Source organism: Varanus komodoensis, unplaced genomic scaffold (assembly GCF_004798865.1).
Source record: "Varanus komodoensis strain SLA01 unplaced genomic scaffold, ASM479886v1 scaffold5, whole genome shotgun sequence".
Taxonomy (NCBI): Eukaryota; Metazoa; Chordata; class Lepidosauria; order Squamata; family Varanidae; genus Varanus; species Varanus komodoensis.
In genome coordinates, this window is record NW_025336087.1 from 12495259 (window position 1) to 12510939 (window position 15681).

The 15681-nt window shown below is 39.9% G+C and overlaps 1 protein-coding gene across 7 annotated transcripts in view; it reads left to right on the forward strand.

Moving 5' to 3' along the window:
• Positions 1 to 7276: 7276 nt before the first annotated feature.
• Positions 7277 to 15681, forward strand: part of POC5 (POC5 centriolar protein) — a 29511-nt gene continuing 21106 nt past the window's right edge. For 3 of the 7 annotated variants that reach the window (XM_044446322.1, XM_044446325.1, XM_044446326.1), the window contains exons 1-3: positions 7277 to 7426; positions 10066 to 10153; positions 15342 to 15444. In XM_044446322.1, the coding sequence (XP_044302257.1) occupies positions 10067 to 10153; positions 15342 to 15444 (190 nt within the window). In that variant the 5' untranslated portion in view covers positions 7277 to 7426; position 10066. Of the gene's footprint in view, positions 7427 to 10027; positions 10154 to 14824; positions 14952 to 15341; positions 15445 to 15681 lie in introns of those variants that run through there. The other 4 variants (XM_044446327.1, XM_044446323.1, XM_044446328.1 and 1 more) reach the window with 4 other exon arrangements.

Consider the following 15681-nt stretch of genomic DNA (forward strand, 5'->3'; position numbering starts at 1 on the left):
CTTAAATACAGGGAGGGATAAAAGAGATAGAAAGCCTCAGCAGATGCCTCATAAACATGTCCTCCTTCCAGCAGATTCCACTCCACACACAGCCCCTGACAGGAGCACCTTTTAAATTTCTGAGAGGGAAGAAGATGGGCAGCCTCAGTGTGATATATTAAGTGGTAAACAGACTCTCCTCTTCCCTAGAAGGACAAAGAAATGGTTGCTAGGAACAGTAGAAAGACCTTCTTGCAGAAAAGAGACAGAAGGAAAGGGTGGAGATATGTAGCTGCTTTTTGCAAAAAACTGTGTAATGATTAAGTTCATCCTGATCCTAAAACCAGTCCCCCACAACTTACTTTTTATAATACAGACCAGGCAAAAAAATTTTATCCTGCAGTTACTTACCCATATCATCCTATTGGCATTCAGCCTAGTCCTGTATCCATTTACCACATTCAGTGAAAATCCCCTCTAGTCTTGAGGTTTCTTACCTGCATCACCCATAGACAGTCCTCTTGCCCCTGTAACTACATACCAGCATGGCTCCAGGCCATGTTGCCTTTTCCTGAGAATACTTAAATATAAACCTAAGTGGTCCTAGTCCCACAACAACAGATTACATGGATCCTGTGAGGTAACAAGGATCAGCACACTATATACTTGCTATATGTGGGTGAGTGTTGTCAAGTTGTTCTTTCAGGAGAAAGCACAAGGAAATAATAGATTTGCCTTGATGAAAGTGATGCCCCTTGTGATCGAGAAGCAAGCTGGCAACTGCATCTTCCTACATAAACTAGAATGACTGCATTCGTTCATACAGGTATGTAGCTGAGAGAGAAGGATTCTGCCCAAGACTGAAAATCAAGAGCAGTAGCACTATTTCAGTCTTGGCCTGGCATCAGCAGGTGGCAGCCTTGGAAAATTCAAGAGAAGCCACCTATGAAGACCCCTGCTTTTGGTCCCTTATGCATATCATAGGTGTTGAACCTTATTCAGCTGAATTGAACAAGCTGAAAGAGTGGAACTGAATTTCAGAGAAGCCCTTCTGAAGTGTATTTCAATGGTAGGCAGAATTGAAGGCAAAAGGAACAGGAACAAAGGCAGAGGGACAAGGTTCAGAAGCAAAAATTACCAGCATATTTTAGCTTAAAGCTCTTACTGCAAAGAACTAAGCCTTAGGAGAAGTATTTCAACCTTTTTGGGATGGGCAAAAACATGGAAAAGCTAGCAAACTGCCTAATGATTCAGTGACAGGAGTGTGGAAAGAGGCACGGCCATTAGGAAAACCCTGAAATGGGGCTCCAAGCAATGAGGATTTGACCAGTGGGCCTGAGGGTCGGCAAACTTGTGCATTTAAGCATACCAGTGTTGATAGTACCAGGTGGCTTGAGCTGTGAACCTGCCATCTTAATTTCCTGTACTGGAGTGATATTACATTGGAGCTTTGTGGAAAACTAATAAGGCAGGATGAAGGTACCCGCCCCACCAGGAAAGCCTGCAGGGGACTACTGACATAGTAGGAGACCTGCTGGAAGGCCAGGGACCCCACAAACCTGAAGCCAGCCCTACTTCAGTCTTTCCCAAAGAATAGAGCTGTGTTGAGAGGCTAATATGGAGTGTCTATGGAATGCGCTTCCCAGAGAGGTCCACCTGGCGCCATCATTATATGTTTTTCGGCACCAGGTTAAGACCTTTTTATTTAATCAATATTTTAATAAGTTTTAATATTGAATTTTATCACCATATTTTAATTGCAGCCAGAGTGGTCATTAATTAATTTATGTTATGTTAGGTATTTGTATTTTATTTGTGTAAATCGTCCTGAGACTCTTGCAAAGGATGGCATACAAATATCTTAAATAAATAAATAAAATCTGGCAGACTGATATCTTACTTTGCAAGTCAAAGTCTGTTTTTACATTTTTCCTATTATCATGGCTGATGCAAGACATTTTACTGCCTGCCCATTCCACATATAAAAGCTGACTAGACTGATAGCTGAATCTGATTTCCACAGATCCACTGCCTCACCAAAGGACAACAGGCCAACTTAGGGGGTGGAAAGCAGGTTGCCCACAACACACAGCAATACCTTCCAACAGAAGGGGAATGGACAAACCATAGCTCTCCCACCCACCACCAGGCCTGGCCTGCCCTCTGTGTGAGTCTACCAAATGGGAAGGCAGCCCTACTTATGCATTACACTGCAAATATGGGGACTTCACTCAATTCTGCCTGCCCAGTAGTTATGTATAGGGATAATCTGCACAGCACTCCTGCAGGGTACATGGTAGAATTGTCTGAAGTCCATTTTTAAAATGGTACATACACTGCTGCAAGCAAGGGTAGCTGAACAAAAGCAGGCTTCTTTCCTCACAAATAACTTTGAATAATAGATGTCAGCAGAAAGCTCAGTTCTAATCTGAGAGATGTTGGTAATGTGCACTTTATAGTTTTTTGCCTCTCTGTGGTTGTAGTGGAAATCTATACCTCTTGAGGCAAAATATGTCATCACAAATGTATTTTTTCCACACACATTGCCATTAAGAGATCTCGGAGGATGCTGATCTTTTGAGCTCATATCAGGAATGATTTAGCTGATCACCTGATCTTCTCCCCCTCTGACAGTAGGTTTACTATGTACATATTCACTTGTTGGCTCAACAGAATTTTTGGCAGTGATATTTTTGTATTTATATTTGGTGATGTGTGTAACAGAAAAGCAGGAGATGTTAACCCTTAATGCCCTAAACAGCTTGGGACCTGGGTATTTTAAGAATCATCTTCACTGGTTTGTTCTTCCCTTCATGCTCCAGCTGTCATCTGAGGCACTTCTCCAAATACCCTGCCCTGTGAAGTAAGCTGGTGTGGCTTTTTTTTTTTCTGTAGTGGCACCTACCCCATTGGATGGCTTGCCAAACAAGATGTGATGGGACCCAATTTTCAACTTTTTTAGATGATAAGTAAAAAGGGGGCTTTTTCAAAAGGGTTAAGTGTTTTTCTTTTGCTTTACTTTTAATGCTGTTTATCCCATACTATTTTCTGTTTCCTGAAATTGTTTGTTTATTAATACAAATGAGTTATGCTGTTTCTTAAGAGTATGAAATATTTTTAAATATTGTATGTGTGTGTGTTTTGCTTAGTTGCCTTGAGTTCCTTTGGATACAGGTCTATAAAATAAAACAAACACATTAAAAGGGGGTCTGCAATTAAATGTTGCAGAGTGAAACACTCTTGTTCAATGTTCCAGCCAGCCAGCTATGGTTTCCTTTCAAATGCTCCCTTCCTACTCCCTGTTTTTTCATCTCCCCCCCCCCCATTTTAAGAGTCAGTCAGCACTCTGTCTACTGAATAGGTCATTCTTCATTGGGCTGATTTGGTGTCACCAGTCCTTAGGATTTTCCCGTTTTTTGCAATGATGTAAAACTTGGGGTTTCCCCAAGCCTATTGGTTGCTTATTTATTCGCAGTATTTATATGCTAGCCAATAAAACAAATTCACTGAGTGGCTTCCTGTAAAAATTAGAACAATGAAATACCAAAAAAACCTCCCCCTTGTGATAGTATAATGCCATGTGGGCTTCAAAGTTGAGAATGAATTTGCCATTAATATAAAGGATATCGTTATACACTTTTAAAATTCCTTTTAGGTTCAACATTAGCATATACTTTATTGTATTTCGTTTCTCTATGTACTAATTCAGTAATTTAAGTTAGATTCGAATTGACCTTTGTAAATTAGAATGTAAGCTAAAATTACCTAATTTATCCTAAATCTTCATTCTTAACTCCACTTAAATCAATTTAGTAGCTTTCAGTTATTCTCTATAATTATAAATTAAATTTAAAGTGTTCACATGGACTATGCAATGAACTAACTTTGTGCACTGCTAGAACCTCGGTCAACTAGGGTGACTAGATGTCCTTTTTAAGAGTGGACCATCCTCTGTTTGAATGGCTCAAACAGAGTCATCCTGGCTAATGGGCAGGGTCGAAATTTAATTAATAAATACAGTGGCTGTCCTGCCTATTTCCAGTCTAAAGGTAAAAACCACAAAAACAGTTTCCCATTGATGGCGCCTGGACATCAGGCTGAAAGGGCAGGCAAGCAAACCATCTGATCGCAGCCTTCCATAGCATGGTGAGATGCATTCTATTTCTGTTTAAACCATTACATTATCTAAATGTGCATCTATAAATCTAAATTTATTTAAATTTTTATAAACTTTTTTCAGTGAACAGAACATTATACAAATGACATTCCCTTTTGTCCCCATCAGGCTATTAATTTCATCCTTCCTTTTTGGCAGTTCATATGTGATCACCCTATTGGCAACAGGTTGAGTGTTGAATGATGATTATCAATTTTATATTAACTGAGACCAGATATAAAAGCCAGCTGCACAGATGAACTTTTCTGACTATATTCCTGGCAAGACATTCATACAATTATAAAAAGCACTAGAGAAAAAATAATTCCAGTGGCTTACCACGAACCCAATAATTCAATATACTTCTTGTTACTATGCAGTCTCTAAACTACCAGCTGATCAAATATAAGGGGGAGAGAGAGAAGCTAAATAAAAATTATGCACAGTACAATGTGTTGTACATTGACCCGCCTTCCAGATGTGGCTTTTATCATGTAATTACCCTCCCATATTCATGTATGTTTGGTGTCCAGACATCATCATCTTCACTTTGTTATTTATCCCATGATTACCTACCACCTGGATTTTTTCTTACTAGAAATCTATTAAGGTAGAAGAAGGTAGATCAGCTACATAATATCTATAGATCTACAACACCACAGGTGTTCCATCTGGAAGCAGCCAGGCATGCTACCTGGAAAGTATTTACTAATGTGCAATATGTACTGCAATCCTATGAAAGGCTCAGAAGCAAGTCCAGTTGAGTAAATGGTTCTTACTGCAAATTAATATATACAGGAGTGCAGTTTTAATATCATTTTATCCATGTCTTTTCTATCACCTTGATTGTATGTCTCTTTACAAACCCATCATAAGTTTCATATATTTCTTCCTTCAGTCATAGACAGAATACTAGTTTTCACAACGATATATGTAATCCTCATCAAAATGTGTTACAGAATTCTCCTAGCACCATGCAACCCATGTATTAACACTGCAGTTAGAACTTCCCAATAAATGTAACAAAAATTATTTCAGACTTCATTTTATTTGAATTACTGGGCTTTCTAAGGGAAATGTAGTATTTTCAAGCTTTTCTGCTCATGAATGAGTAAGAGCCTTATATTTGAAAAACCAAATCCTTACATGTATAATTCCAGCAGTGAAGAAGCTTTGATAGAAAGTATTGCTGGATTGCTCTCAATTCAACTGCTGCCAGTACTGACATTCTGAAGGTGAGAGCACTGCTCTTCTCAAATGGAGCATATTCATACTCAAGTTGACATATGTTGAGCTGGTTTGTACATAATAACCTATATCAACAAAAGAGTGTTCATACAGGTTTAGAAAAGTATGTAAAGTAGCAATACTGTGGAACTCCTTGCTCCATGGAGAACAGTTGTGGCTTCCCCCCTTTTGTCAGTTGTAAACATCTTTCTCATAGCAGGTTTTTGTTCATTTTGTATTTACTAGTTTACATAAAGGTTATGCCCGTGTTTGTTCTATTTGTATTGCTTATTTTTAATTATATATTAAAGTACTTTATTTTGTCCACAAGCATTTGAAGACCAGGACAGAAATTTCTATGTAGATAAAACTAAATGAATAGAAAACTTGTTTTCTCTTTCCAATACTAGAACTTGGCTCATGCCATGAAATGTCTGGGCAAGCTTCTTCACACAACACATAGCTGATTTACAGAATTTACTGTGGAGATTATATTTCTAATTCCTTGTGCTTTAATTCTTGGGCCTTGACCCAAAGAGTGTCCATCAAACTGTACATTTATTCAAAAAAAATTGTGTGTATGAATTAACACTAGTGTAACAGAGATTGTTTGGCTGAAAACAACATTCTTAGTTATGATAATGTTCTGCTAGCCGAAGAAATGACCTGCACTGAGAAGACAATTGTTGGCATCTGTCTGCTTAACTCACCACTGTTAAGATAAGGATACAATCTGTCCTGCTTTCTCTACGAACAACACACAGAAGGTAGGATCAATGTAAGGATGGGACTAGGCCAAAGTGATCAATGGCTGGGCTTGCTCTTAAAGGCGTAAAAATATTTGGATTGCTAACGGCTGATAAAGACCTGGCTCTTTTGTGCACACTTCAATAAAGACCTTTAATAAGAAGAATCTTGCTGGTAAAGGGACCTTTAGGACAGCTGGGTTTAGAGTCCTTGACACTGCCATATGATGTTGAGATGGTCACTGGCTTATATGACTTTAAAGGGTAATTAAATATATTGCTGGAGGATAACTGCTGCTCACAAGTTCTAGAACAGCTTGCTAAGAGTGTAGTTGGGTCTCTGCTCTCTTACTGCCTGTAGGCAAAGCTGTTTTTATTCCGGCAAGCCTCTGGCAGTAAACTAATCTGTTGTGTAATTGTCGGTTTGGGTGCAGCTTATTTCTTTAACCATTCGTAAATTCTCATATTCTACTTAAGTTTTGTTAAACTATTTTGTTAACCGCCTCGAGCGCGGCAAAGAGATATAGTATTTATTTTACTTATATACCGCCCAAGGGTCTCTGGGAGGTTTACAAGGTATTGGCTATAATGCCAACATAAAGTCTTACAACTACCAACAACGCTTGCTAACGAATGCTGGGGACTGCACGACTTACTGCTGCCTCAGCATAGCTAGGATTGCACCCTCAGTGGAGCCTCAATGCTCTGCGGCAGTGTATCAGGTGCGTGGGCCAATAGCAAGAAAAGGAAGTAGACGGACCTTAAATCTGATGATCTGGTCTCTTCTCACAAAAGCCCTTTTTTAGCATAATTTAAGCTGCAATCCTAGGCACTTACTTGGGAGTACTCTCCACTGAAATGCAACGGGCTTACTTCTGAGTAAACACACAAGGTCCGGGCAATCCACACTATCCGTGCTCTTGCTTTTATCACGTGACCTCAGCCTAACTGCCTCTTCACTACCCGCCTCTCCGGCCCGGCTTCATATCAATGGACCAATCAGCACGCGAGGGAGGGCCCATTTTTCTTACGTCAGAATCCCGATTCGAGAAATCTCAAAAAGAAAAAAAGGCCCAGTCAAGACTCACTGAGTGAGCGGTGGGTTTTTTATTCGACTGTCGTCACCCACGGAGCCCCGCCTCTGAATTCCTGATCGGCGTGCGGATTGGCGGCTAAGCTGCTGGGAAGTTTCGTCCTGTTAGCGGGCCTTTAACAAAGGGATCGAGACCAATCACAAGAGCTTTTTCTTTTAGTATTGGCAGTTTGAAACTGTCAGGATTTCTTCTGCAGGGGAAGTGAAGGTGTGGCGGCTGCTCAGGTGAGGGTTGGTTGGCTCTGGCTCCTAAGTGGTGGCGGGTTGGGGGGAAACAGAGGTGCAGTTGTAGAGATCAGTCACAAAGTCCTCTTGCAGCATAAGAAGGCGTCTCCCTAAATCAACCTGGTACCCCCTCCAGAGTTGTTGGACCACAACTTCCAGCATTCCACGCTGCCTGGAGATTGTTGGGCGTTGTAGTTCAACACCTCTGGAGAGCAGTTGTCAATTGACTCCAGCTTCCTCCCCTTTTCCTTTCCACAATCCATACTTCTCATTTGAGTTTCCTCCTAAATCTTGGGTGGGTGATGGGAATTGTAATGCAACATCTCTGGATAGCAGCCAGTGGTTGACCCGCCTCTGCTTTTTGTGCTCCACAATCCACGTTTGTCGTTTAGGTTTCCTCCTAATTAAGCCCTTCTTAGCTGGTGCAACAACTCGTGAAGACCCTTTTGTGTTACTGTAGCAGGAGGCTAATACAGCTTCTATGACTGGATTGTGGGACTGACCAACCTGGTTCCCCTACCAGATGAATCAGATTATAACTTCCAAACTGGGAAAGGATGATTTTTGACTACATATACAATGAAAGCAGGGACATGAAGCTTATGTATAAAAGAAGGAAACATATAAAAAGTTAAGCAAATTTTGTTGGGACTATAGCTTAACTTTGATATAATATTGTATATGACTGAAGGCAAAGACAGCTGCAAAAAATCCTCCCAAGAAAGCATAATATATACACAAATCAGTCACATGCATGGGGTTAATTGTTAGTCCTGTAATTTTACTGCTTGAATTAAACATCCTCAGTAATATGTCTCTTATGCTAGCATTGTTTCTGATAAACCAACATATTTTGTGTACGTTATCACACATTATTTCACACAGAGTGAGCCTGAGTAAAGCTATGCCTGAAGGTAAAATGTTTTTATAATGTTGACTCAATTGCCTAAGCTACTTTCTTTTTCCTCGTGACTAATGCTATTTTTTCCTTCTTCCCAACTAGAAAGAAGGTTAAGCAACTTGGCTTAGGGACAATCCTGTGGCCTACCAATATTGTCTGGGAGTTCATAGGATTATTCAGAGTCCTGGCTTCAAAGTCCTGTGACCCCAGAGCTGAAACTCCAAAAATAGATCCCTCACCTTTGTTCTTCTTATAGCTGGTGCCAAAAAAACCAAGCCAGCTGCCTCTCAAAAGTCAGAAATTGGCCTTGGAGAGGGCTAAAGGATCATGCTAGGGGGAAGGAGGTGAGGAGTCTGCAGTCAGTGGCTTGTGCCCTATCCAACTGGCAGTCCAGCCTCTCTGCCTTCCCAAGACTTCATATGGGTGACTGAAAATGGCCATCTAGATGAAATGCAGAGCATGAGGCACAGGTGGTGAAGACTGCCAACCACCACACTTCACATCCTTCCTTAGATGCTCACAAGCATCTGTGTTCAGAGGCATGTGTGCATCAAGGCCAGGGAACTCTAAATCACATCTTCAGTGTAGTGGCTTAGCTTGTAAATTGGGAAGTCTCTGAGTCTAGTCTCAGCTGATCTATATGTACTGCTTTATTGAATTAGTTAATACATTTATGAATACCTGCCTAGCATTTGAGATTTATTATAGTTTTATACTACCTCAATTAATTAAAATCACATAGGAATATTCTTAATCATAAGACTAATATTAAATAAAACTTGGTAGTTTTAGAAAAGATATTACCTCTCTGCCTAAGCACCTTATCTAACTAGAGATCACTGTACTGAGCTTCCTTCATGTGTGTGAACTTTTTTTGGCTAAGTATGTATAGGATCATGCCATTAAAGTGCTATAAAGTAGCTATATTATACATTTTTATGGCCTTTCTCATCTTCCATGTTTTCTTCTGTGTATCCATCTGTTATACATTATCCTTAAGTAGCATTTCATAAGTAAGATATGATCTTACTTTAGAGAGTAGTTGGGTGACTGTATGCCTCTCATGCCTGCATTTGAGCATGTCTTTTCCAAGAACAGTGAGTTCCTACATTTGCCTTCATAAAGTCTGAAGATTCTGCAGTTGTGACCTTAGGAAATGTTTCTGCAGTGGTACAATATAGGTTCTTGGCCTCTAGACTGGATCTGTGTTATAACTTAAAGGGTGGAATCTTGCAACTAAACTTGTATAAGAAAGGTGACCATAAGGGTCCAATGACTCTGCAGTGCAAACTCTCTGTTTCTAATTAACTTGTGTTAGATGCTCTTTGAAAGTCTCACTTGTGCAGTGCTTGCAAATAAAATATTACAGAGACAAACTTTCAAGCCATATTCAGTGAAGAATGTTTTATTTCAATTTTTGATTTATTAAAATCAGTCTTCTAATTCACACAGGAGGACACATATCCTTCCAAGTGAGCCACCTTATTTTCACTTGTTCAGGGGAGAGTAGAGAGTAGGGTGATAATATGCATCCAAACTCAGCTAATGAAGTCACAAAAATTTGACTAGAACTGATCAGGAAATTTTTTAATGCCTTCAGAATTCCTGTTTCTAATTTGGAGTCATCTAGTTATTTAGTAGTATGCAACATTAGAGGAATTTTTGAGCAGCAACAAGAAATATGCTTTCAATCTTGAATTTTACCTCCTGAATTTTTTATAAATGTCCCTTAAGACAGGATGTCTTCATCATCTGATGAGAAAAGCACAAGTCCTGTTTTGCCAAAAGACTCTGATCAAGGCAGTTCTGTCTCTTCTGATCTTCAGGTAGGCCAGAAATAGCCTTTTAAAGCAAAACAAAAAAGCTTGTATAATGTTTTCTGAAAGTGGATCTCTTATGACCTGTCAACTTGTTTGTACCTTTTCAATCCTATTTCTTTGTGAATGTAGCAGGATATTAGAAATGGAGTACAAACTCTAAGTAGAAGATTTTAAAAAAGGTTGGAAATTTTATGTCTTCATATATGCAGTATGCAGACCTTCAAAGTTAATTTGATGCTGGGGGCATGGAATATAAGATGGAGGCATAGCTCCCCAACTCCTTAAATCTTCTACAAAGGGGATGCAACAGAGAATAAATTGACAGATCACTGCTTCGTAACTGAGACATCCAACAACTCAGCATACTCAAGTGAAGAAGGAGTTGTCATTGTGAAGGGTGGAACAAAGACAACAGCACACAGGAAACTGACCTTTGTCAAAGGACATGGACATTTTTATTTATATTTATTTATTTATATTGTGATTTCTATCCTGCCTTTTTCCCACAAAGGGCTCAAGGCAGGTTACATCATCTCTCCTCCTCCATCTTATCCCCACAATAACCCTGTGAGGTAGGTTGGGCTGAGAGTCTGTGACTGGCCCAAAGTCACCCAGTTGGCTCCATGGCTGAGCGGGGACTAGAACCCAGATCCTCTGAGTCCCAGTCACATGCTCTTAACCACTGCACCACACTGGCTCTCACGGCTAAGCTGGCAACACAAATCAGATTTGGAAGAAGGCTAGGCTCTTGCTCTGAAGCAAGCGCTCTCCCGAGTAGAAGCAAAACAAAGTGCATTTTTTACGCATATCACAAAGATTTGTAGAAATTAAAACTATGATCCTAAATGTCGAGCACAGCTAAAAATACAGGCACTAACTAAATTGACTGTAAAGCTGCAGCTTTACAGGAGGACAGAAGTTGACATTACAATATTGGGGTGCATGAACAACCAAATATGGTTGCCTTTATTATTCAGTGGCTGGCAAGCTTGAATCTTGAATTCACAGTAAAACTGAATGATATTGAAAAGGCTCATAAAGTGCTTGCACAGAGACCAATGGAGGCCAGACAACCAAGTGTCAGAAGGGAAAAATATTTTAAGCACTTGACAATATTTGTAAGCTTCAATACAAAGACAGGAAGATGCAAGTATTCCAGGATATTTTGTACTGGACTCTACAGAGGTGAAAGTCAAGACCTAGACAGAAAATCAGAAAGATACAGGAGTATCATACTCTTGGAGAATCCCCTTCAAATTAATAAGAGATAAAGAGCAGTTGCATATTGCCTCCATGTAATCTCAAGCCCAGAGATATTGGTTCTTTCAGGCATAGAAGTGCCACAGGCCGCATTTGAAGATAACTTTCTGACCTCAAATGAAGCTTCCAAAATGGGCAAAGAAATTTTTTCAAGGAAAATAGCAAGTGTCTAAGACCTGAGGCAGGAAGAAATAAAAAACCGGAAGCCATGTGAAACAGATGCAGCACCAAATCAGTCTACAATAGTGATTATCACAATAAACTTGAGTTTTAAAATTACAGAGCAGGGAAAAATCATGATAGCATGATTTTGTAAATGTTCAGGTACCATAGTATTCAAATTCAGAAATAAGAGAGAAAAAAAGCAGTGCTTATATCATTGTCTATATTTAATATTTAAATATTATACTTATGCATATAATATAAGTATAATATTTATACTTATGTAAGCACAAGCCAGGAGGGAAAGTGATTTGCCCAGGAGGTGGCACATATATGGAAAATATCATAAACCTACCAGAATAGAATGGAAAACAACCTGCTTCTCAAATGGTGTCTTGTTGATACAGTTTATATTTGATATTTGTTATGTTTTATATATTTATGCCTTGTTCCTACAATAGAGTCTACATTATTTTACAAATAACAAGGAGGCATCTGGGTGTTACCTATACATGCTTGTTTTGAAACTCTGCAATGTGAAGTGTCCAGTGGGAGGGTTCTTTAAATTTTGATATTGAATGTAAAGGTCTTGATACCCTGACCAAAAAAAAAAAAAAGGCCAGATCTCTAGCCACCTTGCAAAGGTATAATCCAGCTATAGCTTTTCTTCAGGACATGTAATCCATATTAGTCAGCTATAAGTTAGTGAAAAAGGCTGGATAGGGCAGCAGTTCAGTGCTCCAGGCACATCCAAACCAAAAGGTGACTCCATGATCATTGCTAGTATACACCCTCTTATTAGAACAAATACACCTGGGGGCAAGTTTGTAGTTTGCAGTGCCCAGACTAGGACTCCTAGTCTGGCCATGTGCTAGTTGCAGAAGTAGTGCCTTTACAAAATGAGGAAGTGTGGCCATTCTTGTGTTTACGCATTAAGAGGCAGTTGAAATGCTCAGCGAGGAAATCTCATTGTTCATTCTCAGCATGAATACAGAGCAGACTCTTTCCCCGGTACCAAATACAGTACAAGCAGTGACTTGTGGTTTATTGTATAGAAGAAGCAAGAACTCTTGAAAAGGAGACATTGGCAGTTAAGCAAATGTTGCTAACTGAACTGGCCACCTAATTCAATTCATCCTGCAGCAAACCTAATAAACATCGAACCCCAGAAGCTTTACTCTTCCCTAGACATTTCAAGTCTTTTGGCAGCATGGAATGGCCTTTTCTAGAAGAGGTCTTGGCAAGAATAAATTTTGAAAACTATTAGGGGATTTCATTGCTATAGGGGAGATCTTGCTGCTTCCCTGTTTTGGTACACCTACTTTTTCTGCTTTACCAGTGATTTTCAACTCAGTAGCTGCATGCAAATAAAGCTATATGCAGTCTCAACTTGCCAATTTCAATTTTTACCAAGAGTAGTTCACTCCCTTTGACAGCTGAAACTTACCAGGCATGGAGCAAGCAAGGCTACATATATATGATAGCTAAAAGCACACACTGTGCACCTCTGAAAGTTGTAAAAATTAAAAGATGGCGGCAAACATTGGAAAGGGGAGGGCTGCTGCAAAGGATGCTGGGATGCTGGCTGGAGAACCGAGGAGAAAGGACAGGGAGAGCAGTGCAGTGGGCCACATCATCTGTCAGGTGCACCACAGACTGTTCTGCAAAGCAGCTCACCAAGACTTGTTTGCAGGGTGGCTGAGCATGTTCTGCAAGCCTGCCCAATCTCCTTGACTGGGAGACTGATAGTAAGCAAGTCTCTCTCCTGTCTAGTACCAGCTGTTACTGCTCAGCTTAGTCTTTGGTCATAATTCTATTGAGGGAAGGCAACCTGATCAATTATTTACACAATAAGTCTTAACAACAACAATATAAAAAACATGATAATTTTGTTTCCCCTTGGAAGCCAGTTCAGCTATCATCCACAAAGAGTCAGTCCTTTATGTCCATCTCCTTCAACTGACAACTTCATTTGGACCAGTTTGGGTAAAGGCAGAAAGGGAAGGAGAGAAATGGAATGGAGGATAATGGAGCCAAAGATACAGATATAACTGCCACTTTCCTCTTGTTTTCTTAGCACATACTTCTGCAGCTATACACACCCTCTTCACCAACCGCTTCAAGTTAACCAACTGAGTGATTTCAGAGAAAACAAAGGCAAGGAACTCCTTGCCCTTGGTTTTCTTTTCTAACCATTGTTGGGTGTGACATTGCCATTAAGATTAACAGTTCTAACTGAGCAGTTTTGACCGTTTTGCTCTCTTGGATTTTTTTTTCCAAGCTAATTTTTCTCAGTTTGCAAAAATGTTTGGTTCCTCGAGCCAGCTAATACCACCCTCTTGTGCATAGGCAGTGCTGTTTTGGCTATGTAACAATGGGCACTCACCTCAAATATTACTAGCCAAGGGAACAAGATGACACAACACAAATTGCTTCAATTTGTATGGCTTATTCAATTACCTGGTGAAGAAACAGAGGTACATCATTGGTTGCATTATTCATGGCACCAATATTCTTCCAAGGTTAACTGTTCCAACAGACACTCAACCAAATGCAAACACAACATTACCAAGCACTTACATTCATTTTAAGAGACTAGGTACTAACAGGAAACCTTGAAGACATACTTGCTATATAGTATGCAATATAAATCTACAATTTTCTAGTGTATTGTTTTGGTACGTATATAGTCCCTCTCTCTGGATGATCAAACCAGAAAATGTTATTGCAATTAAAACTTAAGATTTCTAATTAGGATAGGGAGGAAGCACATCTACATGTTAGTTATTGTATTTGATGACTGATCTCCAAACTATACTGTATACTTTCTTACAAAATAAGACAAAACAAGAAAAAGTGGACAGAGAACTAAACAAGCTTGAACAACTGTGTCCTTCACTCTGCATAATCTCTCACAGCATGAGAAACCATACTCTCAAAATTATTAATTACTGCCTACGATTCACACAAAAACAGAGGTCACAACTGCATTTTTGTAAGGAAATCCATTAGTATGATACCGCATTGCTCAGGCACAGTTTTAAGCAGCCATGGTACTAAAAAGAGGAAGGCATGACAGATAAAAGATTTGGCATGCAGGGAAATATTGGGATCAGAGTCGCACTTGTATGTGAGGAGTGGGGATGACCAGAGACTGGTGAATAGTCCCCCTGGAGGTACTTATTGGCTTGTTGTATGATTTCTTCATGGTGAGCTGCAGTCCCTTTTCAGTGTTCTTCCTGGGCCTTCTTACAGTTTGGCTTCACCCCCAGCTTGACACAGCTCAGTGGCCGCTATTCCGCTCCTTCATGAGGTTCCTGGAGCTTCATGTGGGGAAGGGAAAGGAAGAGGAGGTCAGAGCACCAGCACTACCCACTCCCAGGTTCATGTCTTAGTGGCTGTTTTTCTTCCCCTTAATTTTGGACAATTGCTTATCTATAAAGTGGACCAATGCATGAGTGATACCTGCTTAGTTGGGAGAGGAGCAAGGCAAGCATCAGTCAACCACTGCAAGTGGCTCACTGGCTAACCATCTACAGTCCATTTTCTGCCCACTCTTGGTGAGGCTTGTTATGATGCGATGTGCCCAAAATAGTTTTGAAACAGAAACTACAAGCTAGATTGCAAGAGTGCTTTCTTGTCTTGTTTGTAGAGTTATGAATTCAGTTTAATACATATTTTTAAAACATAAAAACGGGGCAATGTACATTTTTTATCTTGTACTTTTCAACTGGCAACACATTTTTTATGCTTTGTGATCCTTTTATGATAGGATGAATATGAGGAGCTGCTTCGTTATGCTGTAGTTACCCCAAAATTCGAGCCAAGTGTGTTACAGCAGTCAGATCACAGAGAGGTTCGTCAGAAGGCTGCAGGTAACTTGTGATCAGAACTGGATAATAAGGCTTTGGAGGTGGGGAGTTTAAATGAAGAGAGGGAGCTCTAACTGGTCAAAATGAGAACTGGCCGTGCAGGAACGGGCATCCCTGCTGAACAGAATGAAGATGCTTTCATGTCCCTACCTATAGATATGGACTACCCTGAACCCAAGAGTAAGCACATTGCAGTATGTGGCGATGATCTTTCAGTTATCTGTATGTTCCTGTAATTAA